General features: G+C 41.4%; 2 protein-coding genes across 4 annotated transcripts; one reads left to right on the top strand and one right to left on the bottom strand.

Annotated features, from left to right (window-relative positions):
• Positions 1-219: 219 nt before the first annotated feature.
• Positions 220-2,369, top strand: LOC120903982. 3 transcript variants are annotated; one of them, XM_040313672.1, is made up of 6 exons: positions 220-427; positions 503-624; positions 697-767; positions 836-967; positions 1,024-1,185; positions 1,253-2,369. In XM_040313672.1, exons 2-6 carry the CDS (start codon positions 617-619, stop codon positions 1,876-1,878), a joined length of 999 nt encoding a protein of 332 aa, XP_040169606.1. In that variant the 5' UTR covers positions 220-427; positions 503-616; the 3' UTR covers positions 1,879-2,369. The 3 variants fall into 3 exon arrangements, with proteins under 3 accessions (XP_040169606.1, XP_040169607.1, XP_040169605.1); XM_040313673.1 differs by having other exon boundaries at positions 220-624; positions 911-967; XM_040313671.1 differs by having other exon boundaries at positions 220-624.
• On the bottom strand, positions 2,306-4,329 carry LOC120901061. The gene is made up of 5 exons (XM_040308766.1): positions 4,195-4,329; positions 3,734-4,130; positions 3,349-3,659; positions 2,749-3,272; positions 2,306-2,326 (listed from the first exon to the last, which is right to left on the bottom strand). The coding sequence occupies exons 1-5, from the start codon at positions 4,319-4,321 to the stop codon at positions 2,306-2,308; spliced, it is 1,380 nt and encodes a 459-aa protein (XP_040164700.1). The 5' UTR covers positions 4,322-4,329.
• Between the last annotated feature and the right edge of the window lie 10,427 nt (positions 4,330-14,756).

The following is a 14,756-nucleotide window of genomic DNA, read 5'->3' as shown; positions in this document are numbered from 1 at the left end:
GGCTGCATATGACAGCCAAAAGACGTCTTTCGGTAAAACTTTTCGTCTTCCCGTCGGACTGCCGATAGTCCGACTTTTTAACGATATGGTTTGACCGATTTTGACAGATATGGCCAGATGTCATTCAAGTGGTGTATATTTTTTATTGACGGTGTAATGAAATGTCCAAAAATTACTGAGTGGCCTACCACAGTGCAAAAAAATTGCCGGACTCTTTTTTCTCCCCCCTCTTTCCACCGATCTTTTTTCCCTCACCCTCTTCCTTCTTCTTTCTCCTAGGTTGTCCTGGTTGTTCCTCTCGAGCTCATTTTGTTTACTTCGCTTTTCGCCTTCGCACAGTTCGGCTATTCTTTGGTTCGGTTCGGTTGTGTTTTCTTCTTCTACTCCTCTTCATCTCATCTCCGCTGCACACACGCTCCTTTTGTTTGTAAGGCCGGTGTTGGTTTATTTAGAACTTTTTCTGTGTTTGTGCTTGTGTGCTGAGGCAATTCCAATTGTTTAGAACTCCTGCATGGAACAAGCGTGAGGGAACCTGTTCCTGCGTGTACAGCCGGAGCCACGGTGTCCCGATTATCTGGTTCAGCTCACAACGCTTTATAAACGTGATACTTCCAACATGGACAGGTGTGTTTTACCGTGCAATGAAAGATGTGACTTTTTTCACACCTTCATCTTTTTTTTTTTGTTTATCCTTAGCGCCAAACGACCTAAGCTACTTGTATCGATTAAAAATGGAGAATACAAATTGCTCCCGTTAAACAATAATAGTAAGTTTTAATTAAATATGTTTTGTTAAAAATCATAATCATTAACATGAAATTGCATACATTTTCAGATTCAATAAACAACACCACACCTACCAAAATGCTTCATCCGAAATTATTGAATGAGCTTTCATCGTTATCGTCAGTGTCTATCCATACTGGAAGTCAAAACATGGCTCGCGAGAATGCTTCATCGTCAAAACGTGAGAAAGTGTTTAAGAGTGTTATAACAAGAACTATAGTTAACAAATATTTCTAGAAACTGTATCAAGCGATAAACGCAAGCCGGTTTCTCGTACGAATAATGCAATGGTAGACAATGTACCGTCCACATCGATGGTAGTTCGTTCTTCTTTGGATCACTTCTCGTTTATGGAAACAACTGCATCAACTTCGGGTGCTTGTCAACGAAAACCTAAACGTATGTCTTAAATTTGTTTTATAGTATATTATTTGCTGTAAAATACTATATGAACGTTTATTTCCAGCCCTTTCATCTACTGCTTCAATGGCAACGCAAACGGATTTTTCTAGTGGACAGAACGTGGGATTAGATGCCATACTAGAAAAATTAGACACCATGCAGAGGGAGCAACAAAGACAGGCAGACATGTATCATAAGAAAATGCTGGATATGGAGAAGCAGCAGAAATTAATACGAGCACAGTTAGATATTTTATCCGACAAATTGATTCCACGGCCAGGATTTGTTGCGGAATCGTCGTTTGAATGGGAAACGGTGGGGACCAGGGAAGAACTAGATCGACTGGAGGAAAAATTGGGGGAACCAGAGTTCAAAAAAAAAATTATGGAATTTTTAGATACAAAGCTGCCGACCGACAGTTCAGAAGCTAGACTGCATGATAGCATGGACATTATATTCAAAAAGGGTTTTGTAACACAAGCCAACTGGACAGGATTAGGGCCAGATAAAGTTTGTTTTTCAAATTATGAAAGGGTTATTCAGATTTTTAAATTTATAGCAACATGTCATGGAGTTTCACCCACGGACCAAAGAATCAAAACATTTTTCCAAAATAAGTTTAAACATTCAAAACAAAGACTTAGCATGGTGGGAAAAGTTAAAACTGTACCTCATAGACGCAAAGTTTAGTTTAATTTATGTTTAATTACTACTGTAATCCTCAGTTTAGCTTCAAGCAGATAGCAGAATTAATGGCTTTTTGTAAAATTAAAGCTTTTACCCAGTTGCGTATCATGTTCCTATTATAGAAATGTTAAAGAATTCAAAGAAATGTTATTATTTTTTATGATATAAAAAACGAATTAAAATGTACGTTCAACAAATATTTATTACTTATTTCATATTACTAATGTGTGAATTAAAGGAACGAAATCGAATGCATCTTCTTGAGCAAGAGGTGCCGCAACTAATTTACATTTTATATCGCTGATTCCTAGTCTAAAAAAACTTTCTTCTAAATCATTAGTACTAGCTCGGTGAATATTTATCATTTTAGAATCGTAAGGATAACTGAAACTACTAGACGAGTAAATGATCTTTTTTGCTGATATTTCTATTACTCCGTCTTGCATGATTGCTGTACCGAATTGACAAATATATCCTGATTTTGTCAAAAACCATTCGTTGCGTTGATCATTTTTTTAAACAGAAAGCTTTACGAATATGAAGAGTAACTGTTTCTCCACGAAGATGAATAGAAGGAAAAGTAATTTGTTGATTTGTATCGTGCGTATGATATGCTTCGCTTTCTGTTATTCTATTTATAGCTTGTTCCAAGCATTTGCCCCCGCTTCGTAATGATTTTTTTAAATGTTGAAGCTCATTTTCAAAATCATATGAGGAGATTGTGTTAATGGGGCCAAAGTTTTCGGCTTCTTTGAAAATATGTAAGAGATTATGTACGTTACTTGATATATATTCTGGACCATATAGTGTACTGTACAGTTTTACAAAAAGCTGAAGTAACTTATTTGCTAATGGCCAATGCTCTTTGTAAACTTCTTTAGACAGCAATGTAATGCTGCAAAAAAACAGCATGAAGTGATTATATTGTTCTTCAGGAATTGAGTCCTTAAGAACGACAAATGAACCATAAAACAAAAATGAAGCAAATTCTGATCCTTTCCAATGTTTGATGTCAAAAAGTGGACGAAATTTTCTATGGATCTCAGCAGGAAGTTTAATGTTAAGTAACTTAGCTGTAATAAAGTTGATTTGTGTAGGTGTTAATTTTTTTCTTACACCAAACATACCAAACATCCAGGCCATCAGCATTCTTTTTGTTATACCTAAATCTATCAAATGCAGAGAATCTGCCACAATAATTTGTATGATGATGTCAAACTCATCTAAATCCAAAAGAGGTGAATCTAGTTTGTGATGATCACCGTAAGCTCGGTTTTTGAAACCTTCATGTGTTCTATCTGGGCCAGCGGTGTCCGAGTATGCGTTTCTTCCATTGATGTGTTTTCCTTTCGAAGTGCACTTAAAGCAGCCGTCTAACGAGTTGAAATAAGCAACACCTTTTGAAAAAGAAAAATTATTATACAAAATTTGTTACCCTAATGCTTTTGACTATTATTTTATTTGAATAGTTACCTTTTATAAAAGCTCTTGCAGGAGAATCGGCGATAATAGCACGTAATTTGATGTTAAACTTCTTGTTTTTTACAACCACACCATTTTTTGTGAGAAAATTAACCTCATCTACAAAAGGTCGGAGAAATTGTTCTATGCTGGCTGGTTTTGTTGCTCCACAATAGATTGAAATTGGCATGACTGGTATTTCCGGCATTCCATGAATGTTAAATAGAATAGGCCAAAATTGTAGATTGTTGCTTTTGGCAATCGGCAATCCGTCTATTGACACGTTCAGTAAAATTGTTTTATCAGCTTCAAAGTTTACATCGCTAGAAATTAGAAAACATAACGATATGTAATACTTAGACATGAGAATGAATTTGTTTACATCCAGAAATATTACCTTAACTCGTTAGTGAAGCAATTTTGAATCCCACGATACCAATACTGTCCACCTTGCACGGTAATAATTTCCGAAGAGCGATTGCGGTTGATTTTTAGCAAAGTTCTAGCATCTTTTGGCAATTTGCAAGAACTTACTTTACCGATTATACCCATGACTTGTTCGATGGAATCATAAGTTTGATTTGTAGACACCGCCCACGTTTGCAAAGCTTCTTTTACGGAGAATGGTTCGTTTGATGTTTCTTGTTCCTCGTCAGAGCTTTCGAGATAATCGATTACAGCCTCTTCTTCCTCAGCGTATGCAGTAGTTTCATGATCATCTTCAACATAATCATGTTCCACAAGAAAACTGTCGTGTGAGGATGTAGCACCAACATCTGGCGTATGTGCATTATCTGTAAAGCAAAATAAACCATGTTTAATAAAAAGTACAAGCAAACTTCATGATTTTCATCATACCATTTTCTCTTTCACTGGTATTATTTTCTTCTAGCTGGTCTTGCTCCACTATACGGTTACGGGTACGATACAAATATGAGTTGAGCCGAATACGCTTCGAGAATGATTGGTCCATCCTATTTTTCATAAAATCACGGCTAGAAACCACTAGATTATCGCAATAACGCACGCAATTTAACTCGTTAGATGTTCTGTATGTTTAGATTTTGTTCATTTGCGCGCGATTGTGGTGTGACAGCAGCGACATAAACACAGACAGTATGGACAAGGGAACAACATCAACAATATCAATATTGGCTGTATAAAACTAAAAAATCTTTTAATTTAGTCTGAATTGTTAAAATAGTTGTTTGTAAAATAACTTTAAATAATTTTACCATGTTATATTGAAGAAATGGCTTGATTTATATGTATAAAAGCCCAAAAAACGATTAAACTCTTCAATGTGGTGTTATAAATCTGCTAAATTGGTCTTACGCGCTATCATTTGCAGCCTGGGATCGTTATTGTAGGATTAGGAATTGTAGGATTTTATTTAGCTCGACAGAATGGACAATAACGTTAATTCTTGCAACCGTTAAATGAAATACATTTGGTACAAAATAAAAAGTCGTTTTGTAAAATAAAAAATAATGCGTGGATTTAAGAAAGTATGAAAGCGTTTTGATGTACCTACTATAAATTTATGTGTAGTAAATGTTGATTTTATATTTCACCACACGGTTGCGCTTCAATTGCGCCGATTCAAGCCAAACAATGACTTTGCCAGCTATGCGACAAACTGGCAGCACCGCCAGCCTGGTAGCCTGGCAGTTGCAATGTGGTACGTAAAAGGCCATAGTGAACTTTTGCTATGTCATCTGTGGTCAAATTTGGCGAGGAACACATTGCATTCCCAAATTTGACATCAATATAGTTTTTATTATAAAACCTAAAATGTTTGCTCAGGACAGTTAGTAAAAAAATCAGTTTGTCAAGATTTCTCTAAAGAAAAAACAACCAATTTATAACCCTCAACCGATAGTGCATTTCATTAAACAGTTTTTGACCACACACAAGTATGTAGAAAGTTCACTGTAAATTTTCATCTTGACAGAACCTGTGTCGTCTCACTGGCGCATTGTTTCGTATTACCAGAATTGGCAAGACATCGTGGTGTGAATAGCAGCTAGCAGTTTGTGAAAAGAAAGGACTACATTTTAACCATATAAAACCAATAAAGTGATCAAGCAAAGCTACAAAGAAAAGCATTTTATTTCCTCATCGATTGTTAGGTAAGTTTTCATTGCCTCGTGTTTGCATGTTTGTTCGTGTTTAGGAAAGGTTACCAATATTAAAGAGTGTTGAACAATACATCCTAATTCCAGGAATTCATCGTTACCTCATATAATGGCGCCAACGAGTGATATATGGCAACACTTCTCAAAATGCGACGGAGGAGCAAAGTGCCGCTATTGTCAATGCGTCATAAACTGGAACAATGGATCAACTTCAAATCTTAAACGACACATAGATCGCAAACACCCAACTGTTCCACAACATAGAACACAACAACCGTGCACATCATCTGCAGAAGAACCGATCACAGAAGAAACACCACAACCGATTAGCACTTCTAATACTGTAAGCAACTACTTTCGGTCAATTAAGCCTCTATGCTCCAAAAGCAAAGAAAAGCTAGATTCTCTTTTACTCCTAATGATTTGTAAAGAGTACTATCCGTTTTCGATAGTTGAAGATTATCATTTCAAACAATTTGTTGAAGCTCTGAACCCTAATTATCAGATGCCGTGTAGAAAGACTATTTCGAACGCTGCTTTACCTAGACTTTATGCTGAGACAGTTAACAATGTTAAAAAAAATCTAATAGATGCCGAAACAATTGCGTTAACGGCTGATGCCTGGACAAGCATAAGCAACACAAGTTATTGTGCATTGACAGCACACTATGTTCAATCTCACTATTTCGGATAATTTATTTTCCGCGTTTCGGTGTAACCTTCAAACCTTTAATATTTACCAGCAGTTATTCGTTGTGCAGCAAAATTGGAAGAGAGAGTTTATTCGCGACATACACTGTTATTTATAAACTACTCGATCGAGCCGAACACTCGATATTGAACGAAGAATGTTCGTGTTTCGTTAAGCACGATATGAAGTGACAGGGCTGTGCCTGAACATCCTCCCCCCCTTGACGCAAGTCAACAAACAAAACAAAAACAATCAAAATAAACAGAAATTAGGTGCATGTGCTCTCGTCGGCCTCTGCCACAGGTAAGATACAAATTTTTGTTATCGGACGAGTTACGATACCTTTTGATGTTTTCAGTGTTACTACCCGTGTCAGCTTGTCGTCTCCGGTGTGCACCTGTACGATACGTGCGAGTGGCCAACGGGTTGGGGGGAGAAATCATCCTTCAGGATAACCAGTCTGCCAGGTAAGATGCTGTCGTTCCTCTTCGCCATGGTGTTATCACGTTGCATCTCTTGCAGGTATTCCGTCGTCCAGTGCTTCCAGAAGCGCTGCACCATTACTGCCACTTCTGCAAGTCGCTGAGGGTGCAGGAACGAAGATGGGTGTAGTCCGGCTCGGGGACAGCATGCATCGATGTGCCCACGAGGAAATGCGCTGGGGTAAGTGCCGATAGCTCGTTAGGGTCGTCTGACATAGGTAGGAGAGGACGCGAGTTCATCGCCGCCTCAATCTGATGTAGGACAGTTGTGTAGCCTTCGTAGGATAGTCGCGTGCTGCCTAACTGCCGAAAAAGGTGTCGCTTGGCGGTCTTCACAGCTGCTACAATCCGCCGAAATGTGGTGCCTTGGGAGGGGTGAAGTGCCAATTGATGCCGCGGTTAGCGCAATCTGTCACAATTAGATGTAGCTGCTGTTCATCGCGAAACATTTCGAACAGCTCGTGAAGCTCCCTCGCCGCGCCTTCGAAGTTTTTCCCGTTGTCCGAATGTATGTGTGCCGGTAAACCGCGTCGTGCTGTGAATCTGTGTAATGCAGCTAAAAAACCAGCAGTAGTTAGATCACTTACCAGCTCCAAGTGTACGGCCTTAGTGGAAAAACACACAAACACGCAGAGGTAGCATTTTCCCGGGGCGGCTCGTTTATGGGCTGGCTTCAGGTATAATGGACCGGCGTAATCCACTCCGGTAACACTAAAAGGCCGGCTGGGAGTGATGCGCTGCGCTGGAAGCTGTCCAAGTTGTTGCTGTTCAAGTGTCGGTCGCTGTCGAATGCACCGAAAACAATTCTGCACAATGTGCTTAACAAGATGCCTTCCATCTAACGGCCAAAACTCTTCGCGAATTCGAGATAAGAGCAGCCTTCCTCCTCCATGACGAAGCTCCTCGTGTTGATACTTTGCGATCAATTGCGCGAACGGATGTTTCTTGGGAAGCAAAACAGGATGCTTCGCTTGGTAGGGAAGTTGAGATAGTCGTAAACGTCCACCTACACGGATGATCCCTTGTTCGTCAAGGAATGGACTTAGTGCACGTAAAGGTGATTGCCTCATGACTTCGTTTCCCTTTTTGAGCTGCCCGAGTTCAGCTGAAAATGCATCCTGCTGTGCTAGGCGGCTTAACACAGTGTTTGCTGTTTCCATGTACTCGGGTGTGACGATTAAAGGTGCGGGGTGCTGTGCTGCTGTTCGCTGAGTGCGTGCCTTTTCCTTAGCGTTACGTGTGAAGCGAATGCAGTATGATACGATACGCAGCAATCGCTTGTAGCTAGAACACAACGCAAACCAAGGGTGATTAGTGGTTGTGTTTACAACGGCAGCACTCACCTGGCGAATCTCTAGATTCGTTTCGTTGGCTGGTTCCGGGTTAGAGTTGGGCCAGATGGAAGCGGGCAAAGATAGCCAATCCGGACCGAAGCTCCACAGTTTGCTTTTCAGGAAATCAGCGGCTGACATGCCTCGTGAAACCAGGTCAGCAGGATTAGACGCGCCGGGTACATGTCTCCACTGCCGCGGGTGTGAGTAATGCTGCACTTCAGATACCCGGTTAGCCACAAACGTTGCCCATGTGTTGGGTGTGGCGCTGATCCAGGTTAAGGTGATGGTGGAATCCGACCAAAAGAAAGATTCTGCAACGTTGGTCCCCATCGCCTTCTTTACTCGGTGATGCAGGTGTGCTCCTAATACAGCAGCGCATAGTTCAAGGCGGGGTAGTGTGACGCGCTTGAGCGGTGCCACACGCGATTTGGAAGAAAGCAACGTTATGCGAATCTGCCCACCTTCGCCTTCACAACGCGCATAAATGCAGGCTCCATATGCAGCCTCCGATGCATCACAGAAGGTATGTAGCTGAATACGCGCACCAGGTAGAAGCGCATAACGACTAACCTTGAATTTAGAGATGAGTTGCCAATCCTCTTGTATTGTTTTCCATTTCTTACAGATAGTATCTGGAACATACTCGTCCCAACCAGCTTTCTGCAACCATAATTCCTGCATCATCATCTTGGCTCGAATGACAATCGGGGAGATCAGGCCCAGCGGATCGAACATGCGAGCTACGTTGGATAGAACGGATCGCTTTGTCGGAATGGACACATCACTGGATATTGCGGATTCGAAGGATAAAACGTCATGCTCTGGCTCCCATGAAACACCAAGAGCCTTTACCGTCTCGTGTGGTAAGAATTGCCGCGCTGACTGTGTGCCGATTTGATCCGCATTTAAACCGGCAAGCACCTCGAGCTGATTGGATGTCCACTTTCGCAGCTCGAAGCCGCCTTTGGCGAGCAATTGAGAAAGCTCGATTCGCAACTGGCGAGCATTTCCGATGGAATCAGCACCACCGATGAAATCGTCAACGTAGAAGTTAGCTTTCAAAGCAGCTGCAGCATTGGGACAAGAGGCGCCCTCATCGTTTGCAAGCTGCAGCAATGTTCTGGTTGCCAAGAATGATGAGGGGGCTAAGCCATAAGTAACCGTATTCAGCTCAAAATATTCGATTGGCGAGTGAGGCGAAAATCGAAAGCAAATGCGTACAAATTTCCGGTCGTTAGGATGGAGCAATACTTGTCGATACATTTTCGCAATATCTCCAACAACTGCTACCTTATATGTGCGGAAGCGCAAAATTATGTCGAGCAGATCGTCCTGCACGACAGGGCCGACGCATAACGCCTCGTTTAGCGAAAAGCCGGTGGACGTCTTAGCTGAACCATCAAATACCACGCGAACCTTTGTTGTGGAGCTAGCGGCTTTGAACACGGGATGGTGAGGCAGATAATACGCGCGTTCGTCGTCGGAGGGATTTTTTATGCGTGACATGTGCCCAAGCTCCAGATACTCACGCATGAAATCATGGTACGCCGCTTTTACGTTTGGATCTCGTTCTAACCTCCTTTCTAACAAACTAAACCGCCTTAATGCTGCTGCCTTCGAAAGGCCAAGCTTAACATCGAAGTCTGCTTGTTTAGGTAAGCATACCATATAACGACCAGCTTCATCTCGCTGTGTTGTATCCTTGTAAAATTGCTCACATTTGCGATCCTCAGGAGAATAGCCATCGTTAACCTGTAGTTCTTCTACTTTCCAGAAACGCTCTATTGATTCTTCTAGTGAAACCATACACACCACGGATGAAGTGTGAAAAGTATTGGATGTTGCTGGCTGAGAGGTAGATGCTGATCCACTCACGACCCAGCCAAATACGCTCTCCATCAGGACTGGTAGATTCGATGGCATTTTGTATTGCGCCCCGCTTACAAAGAACGTGTGATAGTGCCGGGCACCGAGAATAATGTCGATCGGTGCCGACTTCTCGAAATGGGGGTCGGCGAATATGATATGTGGCGGTAATTTCCAGCCGCTGGTGGGCACATCATGTGCGGGCAGGTCAGCAATAAGCTTCTCGACTATCAAAAACTCAACGTTAATCGCATAAGGGCTCGCTCTGGATGATACCGTGGTGCGCATCGATTTCCGCACCGGGGTGGACGATTGACCAGCACCAATCAGCGTGATATCGACCGTGCCCGATTTGATACCTAGCCGGTTAGCAAAACGGCTACTCATCAAATCTGGCTGGGAGGCACTATCTAAAAGTGCGCGTGCAGGATGCATTATGCCATGTGCATCAACAATGTTTACTAGTGCAGTTTGAAGCAGAACTTGTTCCGTAGTTTGCCTCAATGCTGCTGCATAAGTGCGTTGCGTGTTTGCCGTGTGATCGTCTGTGTTGTGTGTGTTGCGTACGGAAGCATTTTGCGCAGCTGACGTGTTTGCAGTGGAAAATGCGCCGTAATTTTGTGAAGAGTGTAAAAGCGAGTGGTGTGTTGAATTGCAGTGTCTGCACTTGTATTGCGATGAGCAATCACGCACACGGTGATTGTCGCGCAAGCAATTCAAGCACAATTTAAGTGTCATTGTGTTTCGGTACCGTTCCTCCGGTGACATTTGCATGAAACGGGGGCATTTCGTTAAATTGTGATCGGAGTGGCATAAAGGGCATGTGCGTGTGTCGTGTGATGTTTACGGAAAGCTTGCTAAGCGCATAGGCGGAGCATGTTTATGTGCGTAGTGCGTTTGGTTCACGGTAGGGGGAGCTTCGGTAATGTTTACCTGTAGGGTTTCCAACACTCGCATACGGCGCTGTAAAAATGCGATTAATCCTTCGTAACTAGGATTTTGGCTAGTTGAGGCATTTTCCTCCCAGTCTCTTAATGTGGAGGTAGGCAATTTTGTGCACATTAAGTGTTCTAACAAGCAGCTCCATGCCTCCGTTTTTTCGCCTAGATGATTGAGCGTTTTCTTGTGACGTTCGAACTCGTCCACAAGATGGTGAAGGGTTGATGCACTCTCCTTCTTAACGGTGGCCATACCAAAAAGTGCTTGAAGATGCCGTTTCTTTAACAAATACTCATTCGAGTATCGTTCGGTGAGCATTTGCCATGCTAGCTCGTAATTGGCTGCGCTGATCGTGATTGCTTCGATCACCTTTGCGGCCTCGCCTTTCACGGAAGCTCGTAAATAATGAAACTTTTGTATCGGTGGTAGTTCCATGTTTTCGTGAATTAATCCCTCAAAAGTGTCCCTATACGTGAGCCATTGCATGTAATCACCATCGAACTCAAGAAGTGAGATGGTGGGAAGCTTTATCCCTGCCAACGGGTTAGTGTTTGGTGTTGTGCTTGCGGATCGCGGAGCGTGCACCCGTTTAGCCTTCAAATGGGCTTCAAGGCGTATTAAACGCGAGCCAAAATCGTCTCGTAACGCGGCATTGTGACTTATCACTTCCTCGGTGGCCGCCGCATCTACCAATTTGGCCTGAATTGCTTCCTAATCAACGGAAAGCTTCTGGACCTTTGCAATGCGAATGTTGATTTCGATTGCATCCCGTTCCGGGTCAAATTCTGCCAAAAATTGTTCGTGCTTAGCCAATACTGCTAGTAAAACTGTCCTTCTGGACGACAAAACGTTTATCGGAGCAGTCATAGTGCGGTTTGACAAAAAACGCTAAATTTCGCGGACACAGTGAACTCGGTCGATTGTGAGGCGACTAAAGCACAGTTACACGCGCGCAAACAGTGATTATCGCGAGAATAATTAAGATTCAGAAAACCAGAATCATCTTAATCCTGGTCACGGCACCAATGTTTAATCTCACTATTTCGGATAATTTATTTTCCGCGTTTCGGTGTAACCTTCAAACCTTTAATATTTACCAGCAGTTATTCGTTGTGCAGCAAAATTGGAAGAGAGAGTTTATTCGCGACATACACTGTTATTTATAAACTACTCGATCGAGCCGAACACTCGATATTGAACGAAGAATGTTCGTGTTTCGTTAAGCACGATATGAAGTGACAGGGCTGTGCCTGAACACACTATATTACTAAAGATAGCTTGTCTTGTTCATATTTATTAGAATGCGGAGAGGTATCGGAAAGTCACACAGCACCAAATTTATCCAGTTGGATCCGATCGATTATCCAAAGATTTGATATAGAAAAAAAAAATTCATTTTGGTGACTGACAACGCGGCCAACATGGTAGCTACTGCCGATAGTTTGAACTTACCACATTTGCCATGCAGTGCTCATACGTTAAATTTGGTGGTAAAAAAACGCAATAAAAGCGTCTATTACAAACACAGTTGAAGAAGCGAAGCGTGTTGGATGTTTTTTTAAAAGGAGTGCTAAAGCAACTTATAAATTTTTTGAAATGCAAACCAAATTAAACTATGCCCAACAGAAATTAAAACAAGATTGTCCAATTCGCTGGAATTCAACTTACGAAATGTTGAATAGACTAAAAAATAACAGAATTCCGTTAGTTTCCTGTGTGGCGTCAATTAACATTAAATCAAAATTAGAAGAACGTGATTGGACCGTAATCGAACAAGCGACAAGTGTTCTCGAACTTGTTAATGCAGTCACTATTGAAATTATAGGTGAAAAAATAGTCACGCTTTCAACAATGGGTGTTCTTATAAGATCGTTGTTAAAAAAAATTTCAGAAAAAATGGAAAACGAAAGCATGTGTAAGGAAGTTTCTAAACTATGCAAAGAAATAGTACGAGGTATTAAGGAAAAGTTTGAATGTATGTTTGATTCAGAAATTATCAATAGCGCTATAATCCTAGATCCACGATTCAAAAAAGAAGGTTTTTTAGGAGACGTCGCTCGATATGAATCTTGCTACGATAATTTAGTTAGCAAATTAATTCCTTTGCAATCAGAAGCAAATGACTCAGATGAAGGTTCACAACAAGAAACATTTGAAAATGATGATGTTTGGGAAGTGTTCAAATTCCAAGAGCAAACACCCGTTAACAATTTTAATCCAAGAATATCTGCCGTTTCTGAACTTGATAGATATTTATCGGATAAAAAAATTAAAATCAAAGGCGATCCTCTACATTGGTGGCACACTCGTGGTGAAGTATATCCTACCTTGCATAAGTTTGTGAAACAATATTTATCAATTCCAGCCTCTTCGGTTCCATGTGAACGTATTTTTTCAAAAGCGGGCCAAATTTTAACGGAAAAGCGCAGCCGCATAACATCACAAAAATTAAAAGAAATGATGTTTATTCAACATAATTACAGACCAGAATGAGGTATTTCGAATCGATAAGGTTTAGTTGAAGAAAGAATGTCGAAACGACTATAAATGTAACACATAACAAAACAAACCCAAACTGTTTGTATAGTTTTAATACGTTAGATTAAGAAGATAGTAATTAAAAAACAGAAAAAGTAGATTAATTTGGGTAAAATTTATTTAATAAAGAAATGAATTTACATTACGAATTTCATCATCAAATTTACATCAATACATCAAAAATCGACATATGAGGGATTGTAGCATAACGCACCTGTACTCTAATTCCTTGGAGCTCTGATTGCTATGGAGATCAATTTAATTTTACCAACGTTGTAAAAAAGAACGAAAATGCATCTAGAATATTGCACATCAACTAAACAAAGCATGCTGCAATTAAACGATGAATGCTTTTTCATCTAACTGTCAAAATGATCCCACGGTTTTTGCCCGAATTGATTGATTATTCGTCCTCTTTTTAATAAACCACAAAATATCCAAATATACTATAAAACGATCCATTCTCATGGAGATTCCGGAGCCGATTCCGATTCCGCAGCCGATTCCGCTTCCGAAAACGATTTTGCTTCCGGAGTTGATTTCGGAGCCAATTCCGATTCCGGAACCGATTTCTATTCTGGAACCGGTCTATTTCGGAGCCGACTCTGATTCCGGAACAGATTTCTATTTCAGAGCCGATTCCGGAGCCAATTCCGGAGCCAATTCCGGAGCCGATTCCGGAGTCGATTCCGGAGCCGATTCCGATTCCGGAGCCGATTTCGATTCCGGAGCCGATTCCGATTCCGGAAGCCGATTCCGATTCCGGAGCTGACTCCGATTCCGGAGCCGATTCCGATTCCGGAGCCAATTCCGATTTCGGAGCCGATTCTGATTCCGGAACCGATTCCGGAGCCAATTCTGGAGCCGATTCCGATTCCGGAGCCGATTTCGGAGCCAATTCCGGAGCCGATTCCGATTCGGAGACGGAGTCGGAATCGGAATCGATTCCGGAGGCGGAATCGGAATCGGGTAGGTCCGATTCCGAGCTCCCACCACTACGCGATTCAACCGTACTGGCACGCGATTCAACTGTGGAAGCACGCATTCGATCGTAGTGGCATGCGATTCGAAACAGGCGGTTTGCGATTCGAACGTAGCTGGAAACAGGTGTATATATAGGTGTATATATATATATATATATATATACATATATATATATATATATATATATATATATATACATATATATATATGTTCATGTACAAATGTAAATGTATAAATGTATGTTGTAGCAGGTTGGCTGAAAATTCCCCGGTCTGACACATAGATGGCGCCGTTTGTATTAAATGCATATTATTTTTATATAGTACCAACCTTCAAATGATTCGTGTCAAAATTTGACGTCTGTATGTCAATTAGTTTGTGAGACAGAGCGTCTTTTGTCAAGCAACTTTTGTTATTTTGTTGTTCCACCAACACAACGCACCGTGCC

The sequence above is a fragment of the Anopheles arabiensis genome, chromosome 3 (genome assembly GCF_016920715.1).
Source record: "Anopheles arabiensis isolate DONGOLA chromosome 3, AaraD3, whole genome shotgun sequence".
In the NCBI taxonomy this organism is placed as follows: domain Eukaryota; kingdom Metazoa; phylum Arthropoda; class Insecta; order Diptera; family Culicidae; genus Anopheles; species Anopheles arabiensis.
Note: the sequence above shows the minus strand (reverse complement) of the source record. Positions and strands in the feature narration are given on the sequence as shown.